The 12,655-nt window shown below is 39.0% G+C and overlaps 2 protein-coding genes across 5 annotated transcripts; both read left to right on the top strand.

Annotated features, from left to right (window-relative positions):
* Positions 1 to 119: 119 nt before the first annotated feature.
* LOC119660108 (UPF0764 protein C16orf89 homolog) lies at positions 120 to 1,307 on the top strand. 4 transcript variants are annotated; one of them, XM_038068490.1, is made up of 6 exons: positions 120 to 278; positions 341 to 439; positions 490 to 639; positions 716 to 824; positions 879 to 1,048; positions 1,103 to 1,307. In XM_038068490.1, exons 1-6 carry the CDS (start codon positions 128 to 130, stop codon positions 1,291 to 1,293), a joined length of 870 nt encoding a protein of 289 aa, XP_037924418.1. In that variant the 5' UTR covers positions 120 to 127; the 3' UTR covers positions 1,294 to 1,307. The 4 variants fall into 4 exon arrangements, with proteins under 4 accessions (XP_037924418.1, XP_037924419.1, XP_037924421.1 ...); XM_038068491.1 differs by having other exon boundaries at positions 879 to 1,058; positions 1,116 to 1,307; XM_038068493.1 differs by lacking the exon at positions 341 to 439.
* Positions 1,308 to 5,185: 3,878 nt separating this feature from the next.
* On the top strand, positions 5,186 to 12,655 carry LOC119659604 (probable elongation factor 1-delta). Its single transcript, XM_038067774.1, has 8 exons — positions 5,186 to 5,346; positions 5,515 to 5,606; positions 5,692 to 6,171; positions 6,366 to 6,446; positions 11,563 to 11,659; positions 11,715 to 11,914; positions 11,977 to 12,043; positions 12,271 to 12,655. Exons 2-8 carry the CDS (start codon positions 5,517 to 5,519, stop codon positions 12,549 to 12,551), a joined length of 1,296 nt encoding a protein of 431 aa, XP_037923702.1. The 5' UTR covers positions 5,186 to 5,346; positions 5,515 to 5,516; the 3' UTR covers positions 12,552 to 12,655.

Raw genomic sequence — 12,655 nt, 5'->3', positions numbered from 1 at the left:
AATTTGACTTTCTTTGCAAAAACGGATACACATTACGAAGGGGTACATTTCAGACATGCGCTTTAAAATTTGTTTGGGTTTTGCAGCGTTATAGGCATGTATGTATTCTATTTTGTCAGTACCGAGTATGAATCTACAATATTTGATATTAGCGTATTTCTGTGTGGAAATTGAATGTACTTGTAATATTGCTCAAAGTTTTCAAAAAATTCATCGATGGGCTTTAGACCGGAAAAGTTTTTCTTCAGACGTTTACTTTGGTCTTTTCATTGCAAAAGGTATTTATGTACCGTTTCACGTGCAAACTTTCCTACATATCATATTTCGTGCCAATTTATAGGAGTTTTGTCAAGCACAAATCACTCTATTGACGAAGGATTTATGAATAACTTATTTTTGAAAGTACCCAGAATGGAAACCAATATATACAAAAGGATCGGTAATAAAATAACAAGTTGTAGACCATATGTTTGCACCGTTTATTTACAGCGCTCGATGGCCTGGGAGAGGATTATCTCCAATTGGAGGGGCACCTGTTGCATGATATGTTGCTTGCAGAACCTCTGGAGGGGAAATTAACTACTTTAACAAACTATCTTGAAGGCATTGATACCGGAGTGCCAAGTCGGGAACTTTCAGGTCTGTTACTTCATTATCACAGACATTTTATAAAGTTTTTATTGAAAACGGAGTAAATGAATACTGAAACTTATAGATATTTGCATAGCCCAAGCTTTATCATCATCATCTTGCATGATTAGCAGTGAGTGCATGAGTCTAATTACATCCAATGATGCCTCTAAAGGATATCACAAAACGCATCAGTATGTAAGTAAATTATTCATAGCGCACATAACGCTAATTTTGTCTACTTCTAGAATTTTATTTGCGTTGATGCTAAGAGGCCGATGCCGTGAGTCTCGATTAATGCACAACATATCCATGCGAGTTATCTTAGCTAACTTATGTTCTTCCGTATTGAATGAATTGAGATGGGTGGCTTTCCTTCAGTATCCAACATTTCTGCGTGATTTGATCGTAGAACAAAGTAAGTCGAGGTGGGAATGCAGACTGTCCTCGCATTGATCAGCTCTTGTTTTAGCTTTGTTTTGTAGTTTGGCAGGTTTTACAGAATTCTACAACCAACATCTCATCGCTGATATATTATCGTGGCAAACAAAGTTAGGATGTTTCACAACGATTGATATTGGTAACGTGAATTCATGCTCAGGACATTTATCAGGTTTAGCGATATCTTACTTAGGCTTACTGATGAAGCATTGTTACATGTGAAAAGTGATAACTAGACAGAGCACAAGTATATGTACATGAAATAATGAAAACTTCGACTGATCTTTTAATTTGGATATTGCGTATTTATTTGAAGTTTTAACTTCAAACCTGAGGTCGAAGGTAATAAATATGATAATCCATTTTCCTAAAATCCCATAAGAACATCCAAAGCAGACATCGGTCCTGTGTTCCGAATTTCGGTACCACTTTGTGAAAAGTTTTTATTCCTTCTAAAGTGGTTCATGTCTTATAGCGGTAAAAGTATTTGTGTGTACTTTCCAATTAATAAACTCACAGAGTAGGAGAAGTACAAATATCCATGACGTGGGATGCGAACTTAAAGCATGATATCGAAATATTCTTGTTCTTCAACTTTTGTCCCATTCAGACGAGGGGTCGGCTGATCTGGATGGAGTTACAAAGTCGAATCATCACCCAGCGCCTCAAGACATCGTTGTTTCAGCCGGCCTTTCGGTCTTTTCCCATTGACTTCGATGTTCAGACCAGAATTCTCGTCAATGCGACTTATATATTCATATCAGCGGAAACGGCCCTCGTATTTTTCCCACGATCGGCGCAACCCCATATCGATCGCGAATATCCTCATTTCGGATGTGATTACAATACGGTATTCAATGTGTGATATTACCATCATCAACGATATCCGGCCCTAGTAACAAAAATCTAGACATCCCCATTTGCTTCAAATACCACTAATTCGATATCATTAGCAGCTTCCTTGCGTCTTGGCCGACACCATCTAAGACAGAGTCTGCTAGGTGTTTTTTTCTGCTCTATAGATTTTCGAAGCTGGATCATCTCATCATCACCCTCTTGAGCCCGATCTTGGGCATAACTGAGTGGTTTTGATACTGTTTCTATATTTCTTCGTTGTAAATGCTATGGTATCGTCCATTCTACTGTGAATTATAACGAAGTCCATGCTGTGACATTTCGAGCGAAGCAGTTTTTGTAAGCTGAAATAGACTGACTGCCAACAACGCGGATTTCGTTAAAATACAGATATTTTGAACTTCCTATCTTTCTTGTTTTCAATTGATTTGTGTTGTTAGATATTGTGGTTATCGTGGTTTTGTGGTGCCGACATTACCAATATAATCTGTTTTGGCTTCATTGATGTAGAACCCAAAATATCGCACCATCTGCTCGATCTGAAAGAAGCCACTTTGTATATCTACCCTCTGGCGCTCACCTCAACATCATGTCTTAGGCTATTAGTGATGGCCAAAGGTCTCGAAAATGTTCATGCTACTTTTATCTGGACTCGCACATTAATCAAGTTCAGTCTGGTCACTATTACTAATTTTGTCGAGATACTGAATATTCTCAAATTACAACAGTATAGTTTAACTTGGCTGTGTCATCAAAGGAAACCCTAAAGTCTATAAAAAAATGCCACCACTGAAAGCCAGATTCTAGCAGCTTTTTCATCGACTACAGCAGAGAAAAGACCTGCTCGCTTGTTGATTTGCCTGGAATGAGGCTTCGCATATGGGGCGCGCTATAATTTCTGCATTGAATGATTTTCTGTGAAACGGGCAAATAATATCTCGCTGCCAGCATTGGGCATAATTTGATAAACTTCTCAGTGTAGTTTGTTCCCTTCATACATATTCAACGAGTTCGCGCTGGAATTCTATCGGCTCCGACATCATCCATGTTTGCTAATGGTAGCTTTTGGTGAACAATTCGTCAAAATACACAACCCATCGCTCCAATATATCTATATGGACGCAAATTAGATTTTGCTTCTTGTAATGGCACGATGGATATCAAGTTCTGGTTTTATCGTGTTAAAATTTCAGCGCTTGATGTCGTTGTTCCCTGTACTTGTCAAGCTGTAATTCCATCGGTTCCTGACAACTTATGATTTTTACTCCGATTATAAATGATGAAAATATATGGTGACAACTCCAGCACCAAAAACCAACCAACTAGCAACATCAAACCACACAGGTCAAAGTGGAAGAATAAAGATAGGAGACTACAACTTTGAGATTGTTGATAATTTCTCCTATCTAGGGTTGAAAATTACAACCGATAACAGGTACGACGGTGAAATCCGCGCAGCGAACAGAGCCTATTTCAGCTTACAAAAACTGTTTCGCTCGAAAAATCTCACCATAGGGTCAAAGCTCTTACTGTACAAGACAATGATTTTGCAGTCCTCATGTATTCCTCGGAGACTTGCGTTCTTAGCAAGAAAAATTGTGAACTCTTGGCCGCGTTCGAGAAAAGAATCCTGTGAAGAATCGTTGGCCCCCTACATGAGGATGGACGATTCCGTAGCCTACATAACGACGAAATCTATGACCGTCTAGTTGTGGATAAAATCCAGCTCAACAGGTTACTGTGGGCCGGTCCTTAATCCATATGGATGAGAATGATTCAGCCCGGAAAGCCTATAAAGACAATATCTATGGTAGAAAAAAAAGATGAGGCAGACCCTGCCTAAGATGGAGCGATGGCGTAGGTCAGGACGGCAGTCAGCTTTTAGGGATATCGAATTGGTGGACCTCGACGCAAAAGCCAAGATGTCTGGAGTTCCTTATTAAAGCAGGCCTAGACCTGATACCGGTTGTTGCGTAGTTAATGATGATGATGAAAATCATATGGACTGTTTTTTCATACTAGCTGGAGGCAGCATTTGTCCGTCGTTTTCAGTTAACGAGACCTCCAATTGGTCAATATTCTGGTTGTTGAGCAGTTTATCAAAATACTCAACCCATTGCTTTAATTTACCCATACGATCAAGAATCTTATTTCCTTCTTTATGTCGACAGGCTGAGCATCAAGTGTATATGGCTTAAGACTATTGAGTTCTGGGTAAAACTCCAGACCTTGGTGCGATTGCTCCCTGCACTGCTGAAGTTCACAAATCTATTAATTCGCCCAACCTTCCTTTCTTAGTCTGTGAAGTCACCTTACGTTTTTTATCGTTCCCGCTTTTTTGGCGATTGGTGCATTGTCCGTTATGCAGCATTTTTCCGTTCCGTTGCTAATTTACAATCATAATTAAATCAGTCGTTCCGACTTTTTTGCAACTAGGGCCAAATAGATTTGTGGATGTACCTGCGATAAGTCGTAAAGATTATTTGTGACAGTCATTTCCCCATTGTAAGTGTTACGGAGGACTTCATTATTGATAACTTCAGTGTTTACTCTCACCTGATTGTTAGAGAGTATTCGAAGTAGTAGTTGTTATTGAGGTCCGGAGCATGGGATCCATTTGACCAACATTTGTTTGTGAATGTCTTCCTGCGAAGACCATGTAATTCCATCAACCATTTCGTGTGACACTACTAATAAATAATGTTGTTAACATTAATAGTAATTTATAATATGGTTCTAAATGCATCAAATATGCGTCTTTATAGTTTATAGCTTAGTTCTCTGAGTTCTCCCGTAAGTCGAATAATCAAAATTCATTATTCACTTAATGCTTGTATCTAAAATTAATAAAAGGGAATTACACTTTGTAGACTAGCTATTTATGATTTCCTGAATGCTCCTCGATAAACAAAATAAGAAAATTGGAGTCTGGAAAAAATTCCTCATCATCCTCAACGATTTTGAATTAATACCTAAAGACATGCTTTTGTGATCAACCACACAAAAGGCTCTCACATTATAGAGACTGTGCAATTTCGGGTCAAATGTGAAAAACCGTTTTCGGTGCTCCCCAAAATGACATAGTCAACATTCAAGTTATTTTCCAATAAGCTATTTTACATCAACTGAATTAATTCAAAAGGAATATAAACTCAACTGCTTTCAGTAGCTCATAATTGACCGAAAATTCCACGGTCCTGCAATTTATAGCCTTTGTTCATATGGCATTACTTTTTTACATATTGAGCACAGGCAGATTTTGAAGTTTGTTGTAGTCCCGACTGGCCAACCCTCTTTCCTCGTGTCAGCGGTGCATCTACAGCGGATCTCGGAGGCAGTGAATTGTCATCGGGAATTTCCTGCGTTTAAAATCAAAAATTCACACCGGAGAAAAGTTATATTAATAATAACTTCAATCAGGTAGGTTTGAGCCGATTTGTCAGTCAAGTAAATGTCGATTCAGCAGAAAATCTCTTTAAAAAAAAATGTCACTGCCACGTTTTGCGAGGAAGGGGATTTGTAAAATCGATAACGAGGAAGAAAATATTTCGAACTATGAAACACTAACTGCGTGTTAATTATTTTTAGCAATGGCCTGTCCTCTTCAGACTGAGAAAATCTGGGTGCAGAAGAATCTCTACAATGAAGCTGAGAAGAATTATATGATTCACTTGGCGAAGGTAAGTCATCTTCCTAATTGGTCACATTGTCCTGCAGGGAAATATTGAATATTGAAATCTATTGAGAATAATTAAAATTCGCAAGCTGCCTAACGGATCTGAATTGAAGCAAGCAAAGGTCCAAGCGAAAATCGTGAAGCCGGTGGTTGAGTTGAGTGAAGTGACCAAGCCAAATTCGGATACTAGTGCACCACCGCAAAGTGATGCTGCGCCGTCGTTGCTAAGCGATACAAAGAAAGAGAAAAAGAAGAAAAACAAACGGATCAATAAAAGCAGTGAAACTGCACGTACGACCAGTGCGGAAACCAACATGGAAGTGCAGCAGGAAACTCAAGCGCGAACTCAGACTGTAAGTCCACCGAAGCTTGTCAGGGAGACAGAAGAGAAAGACAAGGAGGAGGCTTCCGCGAGCGTTCAAAGCGCAAAGAAATCGAAGAAAGATCGTTGGCGGAATCGTCGCAACAAGAATGCAAATAGCAAAGATGAACAGCTCGTGAGTGAAGCAACTAATCAAGCTCTCAACGGAGACTCTGAGGGAAACGATCATTCACAAGATGAGAAAAAAGTAGATATCGTAGTAGAGTTTCTGTTTGCTTCGCTATCATTTTGCGTTCCTCTTTTGAACTTTATCCGATTAAGTTACTCTTGGAAAAAATTAGATTCTTTTCGTAGATTATGCATGTACTTTCTGTGTGATGTGTTTAGTTATGGACGCTCAATATCCCGTCTCCCTGGAAATTCAAGCTATTTATTTTACAGGTCGGTTCGGGAGCCAACCAAGGCACTCTTGTATCAGAGATCGCTAAAGCCAGACAGCATATTAAAAACTCTCTGGAACGGGTGAGTGTTTCCATAACTGTAATGCATGTTATCTGTAAGACTATTTAGTGACACCGCAGTTATCCCAATGTAACGGCTCAGTAATAGTTCACTCGCTTGTGATCTTTCGCCCAGTGCTCCAATAAGCAGTTTCACTTCCAGTTTACAGTGGTGGATACGAATAGTGTTTGAATAACTGTGTGCGTAATTGTATCAGTAATTAAATGATAATCAGATTTTAACCTCCAACCGACTTCCGGAACCCGTTAGCTTCTATCAACCGTTTACCATCCTTCAATTAGCATCGACGTTCATTGTTCAAGGTCCATTTTACATCAGAATACAAGTTTCTTAATTGTTTCATTTGAAAATAATTTGTGCCAAAATTGGAGATTTTTATTGAACACATTAAACTCCTCTATTTGTTTGTGGAGTTATGAGGACTCAAATTTTCTTTGCTTCTGAAATCATGTTTATATGACCAAAGTTTGTTTACTAAGGTATTTACTTCATAAGCCCTCCAATGAAAATATAATGACTGCCGACTTGTCTCCTTAGATTTTCCATATTTTTCATAAATCATTCTACATATAGTGGATACCAGCTGACCCGGCGAACTTCGTATCGCTTCAGAATCAATGAACAACCGAACTAATACATGATGTTCATGGATTAGTATTTTTCATTGCATAATTGATGGTTTGGTACCATTGGTCCTCTATGTTGCACGTGAAGCAAATATGGATGAATTTATCCTATGCGTTTTCAAGCGGTTGCAAAAATCCAAGTCTATGGTGAATTTGGCATTTGAATCTGTAAAATTGAAGACGAAGTCAGAATTGCATTTATATGATTGATATGATTTATGATAACCAATAGATGGCGTGTTGCATTCGAATGCCAGTCGTCATGGACATTTGAATTCGTATTTTTTTAAGGTTTTGTGTGAAACAAAATCTTATTAGAATTGAGACGGTGTCTGTCTGTCTGTCTGTCACACCCGGTTTATTCGGAAACGGCTAGACCGATGGTCACGAAAATTGGTGAGAGTATGTAATCTGGTGTTCCCTTTATATGTAGTAAGTGACGCCATTTTTTGTTAAGTATAAGAGGGGCTCCCCATACATGTGAATGGAGGGTGCAATTTTTTTTTCACAGAATGTAGCCATGTGGGGTATCAAATGAAAGATCTCAATTAGTACTTTTCGAAACTGGTTCAATATTTGATATTGGATGAAACATAGGGGAGTGAGGGCTCAAAATATTACCCCCAAAAAGTATAACAAGTCTCGTTCTCAGAACCTATTCAACCGAAAAATCTGAAAAAATCACAGTGGTTCGTCTCTAAGAAATCTAGGTCTCAAAATATATCCGGTTCCGATATCTGCACAAATAAAGTTAATAATAGTATATTTCCACATTTTAGAAATTTACCCGGCAACCCCCCCTTATGTTCATCAGAGAAGTAAAATTTGGCATGTGTGTAATGAAGAACGTAATGCACAAGTCAAGTTTGAAGAAAATCCAACTATTATTAACAAAATTATAGGGGGTGAAACTTTACAATTTTTGGTGAATTTCGTGCACTCTACAAACTGCATGACGTCATCATCACATATCAAATCGTCAATATCACAACGAAATGAGTTCTTATGAATTGGGTCGCAGAGAATTATTTTGTTTTAGTTTTTTAGTTATTTGTCAACCAGACATGTGTGTATGTAGGTATATAATATATAGAATGAATGGCTGAAAGCAAATAAATAGTGAATTCAAATTGAATTAAGAATGAGTCCGCTTGGAGATCACCGGTTTGACATCGACGAACAATGACAATCATTCATAATGTCGACTTTCACACGGAAATCACTTCTTGCTGATGACTCTCAGTGAAAGTCGTTAGAAAAAAATACAAAATATATGGGAAAATGGATTTTCTACATTTTTTTTTCAATGTCTTAATCTCCATTCTGCTATTTGGAACGAAATCCAACAGATCAAATATCAAGAAAATCGGGACAGCCGTTCTTGAGTTGTGGATGGTATAACTAGCTTGACTTCGTTTCATATACTATATCTTCCCGTTGTCCTGGCCAGCTATCCCCTCCGTCCATTAAATTCTCTGGCTCCTCAGCTAACTCCCCTACAACTGGTGCTCTGGTTCCTTTGTGCTCTGCTAATGGTTGAACGCTAAACGTTAGAAAGTGTCACTCTATGTGCTACTCGCTTAAATTCTCACCCACTTCCTGCTCTTACTCTCTTAACGAACGTTCCTTATCATATCTAAATTCCACTCAAGACTTCCACCACTTCGACACCCATTGCCTCGAAGTCACCAATCGAGCAGCAAAATTGTCAGGCTTTATACGTCACTCCTCCTCCGGTTTTGACTCCATCCAACCCTCCAGCTCTCTTCAATTCCCTCGTGAGGAACATTCTCGAGTACTGCTTCGTGATCTGATCACCTGTCTTGGACTTCAAAATGTGCAACGTAAATTCACCCGTTCCCCCTTCAAGAAAAACTTCCCTCGTGTGAACTACTATGCATTTTTTAAACTTTCCTCGGGTCTGATGGACCACTCTGCCTCTAACGACATCACCTGTCGTCCTGCGTCTCATAATACACGTAACGCAGAAATGGAAGTTTACTCTCATCCCTCGGCTCTGCTGAAGTTAAAACGCACAAAAGCTTGGTCCTTTTAATTTCTCTTCCTTAAGAAGTTTTAAGCATGGGATAAGATTATTGCTTTCTCCGCCTCCTGAGGGCAATAAGTAATTAGAGTTCTGTTTACTGTCCGTAAAATAAATAAATATACACACCTACGCAAAATAATAGATGTGAGCGTTTTTGTTTTCAAACAAGCTTGGTTTCCATATCCTAATATATAATATTATCCTTCAAAAATTAGATTAGTTAGAGAATTTGCCTTCCTGCAGGTTAATTTCACTAATCTTTATGTTTGTAGATATAAGTGTAGTTTAATATGAAAACCGGCGCTTAGTGAAAAGTCTGCTGCGTTCAGTTTGGTTTTCACCGGGGTTACCAGCTTGTCCTCACGTCGAAACTTTCGCATTCTTGCGTCCGATTCCTCTGGATATCGCAACACTTGGTGGTGTATCAACGCACATGTCTTTATTCTCAAGAAACTTCGCCTTCCTCCGTTGTCGTTGGCTGTGGCCCCTCCTAGGTTCACGGTGTCGGAACTGCATGGATTTGTTTTCACATACCGAAATTAGACCAGTTGTGTCCACATCGCCAGCTTCCCTTTCTATCGTTTTCCTGGTATAGGCGGAGGAGAAGGTTCTGACAGGTAAGCATGTTGCCCCTTCTCCTGTGCGACTCAAGTTTGCTTCTGCCGAGTTTTTCTCTCCCGTTTTTTGGAAGAGTTAGGCAACAGTGTCTTCGACAGGCTGGTCGTAGTCAGTTTTCCAGTTTCTCTCATTAAGGGAGTTGCTGTACTGTCCTTTCTGGCTGACCGCGTCGTAGACATCGGGTGCAGGTTTTCCACTGAAGTCGAGAGCCTGTCTATGTTTCTCGGAGCCGACCGTAGTCAGGTTTCTAGTTTCTCTCATTAAGGGAGTTGCTGTACTATCCTTTCTGGCTGACCGCGCCGTAGACATCGAGTGCGGGTTTTCCAATGGAGTGGAGAGCCTATCTACAACAGATTTCTCTGTGGGAGAACATGCATCTGGTGAGATCTCCAAAATCCGTGCCTCGTCCATGACCTAACTTCTCAAAATCGCGGCACAACCTCACATTAGCTAAAATCACAAAAAGAATCCCCAAACAGGTCGCAAAAAATCTCCCGAAATCAACGCTGTTCAGTTTGCCCGGTAAGCCGAAGACATCGCTACTGCCCAGCTCTTCAACAGCAGAAGGTATACGCATCGCCGTAGACTTTCCACTTGGAACAAGAATTTATTTATGGGTAAAGCTATTTGGATAAACACCGTATAAAGAAGTGTCGATGTAGACACAGCCTACCGACAAGGGGTTAAACGCACCTAAAAGTCCTAGTAGCGAATAGTAATTACTATCCAGACCACTAAGTATGTTATAGTCTCCGTATTTGTTGTCAGACTCTTGTATCGGGTTTGTAAGGGCCTCATGTTATAGTGACTGACATGTTGTCAACCTTAAAAACTGTTTCCCTCGAAACGTCTCAGTATAGAGTCAAAGCTCTTACTGTACAAGACAATGACTTGGCAGGCTATATATATTCCTCGGAAACTTGGGTTCTTAGCAAGAAAAATTACGAACTCTTGGCCGCGTTCGAGAGAAGAATCCTCCGAAGAATTTTCGACATGTTGCCAACGTGTCTGGAGTCAATATGCACGCAGGCCTCAATCTTGATAGGGTAGATTCTCGTCAATCTTTATTTTAGCACATATTGATCATATTATATCCTCGTTGAAGCAAACTCAACTGATATCGTGCGAATTGGTAATCCAAATCGCATTCTACAGAGGTCCTAACTTTATTGACTACTTCCTTTGTTCTTTACCTAGACGTTCGCAGTTTTCTGATTGTGAGTTAAACCAGCAGACTCGGACTTCCTTGATCCACGACTTAAACAAAGTTTCAGTGGCACATCCTGGAATATCTGACGCATATGCAAATGAAAAATATACCCTTGTCAAAAACCTTGAAAAAAATTACTTATTTTTTCGTTTTCAAAAGTGCCTCTAATTTTCACAATATCAAAATGGCACCAAGATAAGATAGTCGTTCGCTCATCAAGACTTCGTCGTGAAGTATCCTTGTTCAAGTTGATTTTTAAGCGGTATTGAGTGTATGTTCGAAATGGAGGACGGCCACTTGCTGATGTCATTTCCTCGATGTCAGTGTTTTTGTATTTCTTGAAAATACCAATCGTTGTACCTCATTTTATCCCAGGTTCCTTTGTACGATGTATGCTCCATTACAAGCGAGTATCGGCATTGCTTTGTTGTTTGTATTACCATTTGGGCACTTTCTGTTGTCTAAGTCTTTTAGAATTCCTTAGGCACGAGACAAACTAGCAAACTAAGATATATTATTGATAAAATTATTGTAATGGAATACAAAATATAGTTTAATTTATTTGCATTCCCTAAAAATAAATTAATAAAATTTATAAATTTTCTAAATTCGCAGATGGATGGCATCGCTGCTCTAGCTGCTGCCTCGCCTGGAGGTGATGTCCTTCAACGATTGGCAAATTTGGAGATCGAGAACAAGAATTTGGTCGAACGTAAGTTGTTTGATTTTTTCTAGTCAAATGCTCTTACTACTTCATCAAATTACAGTTACCACCTTACTTAAAAAGACTCTAACCGAGACACAAAATCGTGTTGAAACACTCGAAAATCGCTTGAAGACCCTTAGCATTTCGGGACCGGCAGAAGCAACAAAACAACCAATCAAAAATGGAGCACCTCCAGCACCAAAGAAGGAAGAAGACGCAGATGATGATGATGGTGTCGATTTGTTTGGATCTGACTCCGAAGTATATAGTTGATTAATTTATGTATTTATATCGTATATAACTGAGTCATTTCATATTATTAGGAAGACGAAGCAGCAGCTAAAGTACGAGAGCAACGTTTGGCTGAATATGCAGCAAAGAAATCGAAAAGTAATATTTGTCAAAAGTTAACAAGAGCATCGAATGATAGAATATTCTCAGGACCTTATAGAAGTTCGAAAAAGGATTAGACTGAATTCTTTCAAATTATTATATATTTGTTTCTGTTCTTGAATATTTTGGGACTTGATAAACCCGTTCGTTCGATACTCCACTAACTTTCATATGCCGATTTTATTAATTTTGCTTACTCCAATCTATTGGGTGATAATTTTCAGAGCCGGCGTTGATCGCTAAGTCAAGTTTAGTACTTGATATCAAACCCTGGGACGATGAGACTGATTTGAAGTTAATGGAAGCAGAAGTCCGAAAAATTACTTCAGATGGTCTACTGTGGGGTGCATCGAAATTCGTACCGGTTGCTTTTGGCATTAAAAAATTGACTATTTCATGTGTAGTCGAAGATGAAAAGGTCTCTATAGATTGGCTTACAGAGCAAATTGAACTGATTGAGGATTACGTTCAGAGTGTTGATGTTGCAGCATTCAATAAAATTTAAAGCGAGTGTGTTAGACATATTGGATAAATTTGTTCTTACTATATTCAAATTTACGCATCTATGCCATTTCAAAATAAAAAACAACTAGAGTACTCATAAAAATC

Source organism: Hermetia illucens, chromosome 6 (assembly GCF_905115235.1).
Source record: "Hermetia illucens chromosome 6, iHerIll2.2.curated.20191125, whole genome shotgun sequence".
NCBI classification, from domain to species: Eukaryota; Metazoa; Arthropoda; class Insecta; order Diptera; family Stratiomyidae; genus Hermetia; species Hermetia illucens.
This window is presented reverse-complemented; position numbering and strand designations above follow the sequence as displayed.

Excerpts from the sequence above, each read along its gene's own strand:
- LOC119660108 (XM_038068490.1), top strand. The coding sequence starts at position 128 with ATGAATCTACAATATTTGATATTAGCGTATTTCTGTGTGGAAATTGAA. Across the intron at positions 440-489 it reads CAATATATACAAAAGGATCG|CGCTCGATGGCCTGGGAGAG; the intron begins GTAATAAAATAA and ends GTTTATTTACAG. Across the intron at positions 825-878 it reads GGATATCACAAAACGCATCA|AATTTTATTTGCGTTGATGC; the intron begins GTATGTAAGTAA and ends GTCTACTTCTAG.
- LOC119659604 (XM_038067774.1), top strand. The coding sequence starts at position 5,517 with ATGGCCTGTCCTCTTCAGACTGAGAAAATCTGGGTGCAGAAGAATCTC. Across the intron at positions 5,607-5,691 it reads ATATGATTCACTTGGCGAAG|CTGCCTAACGGATCTGAATT; the intron begins GTAAGTCATCTT and ends AAAATTCGCAAG. Across the intron at positions 6,447-11,562 it reads TTAAAAACTCTCTGGAACGG|ATGGATGGCATCGCTGCTCT; the intron begins GTGAGTGTTTCC and ends CTAAATTCGCAG.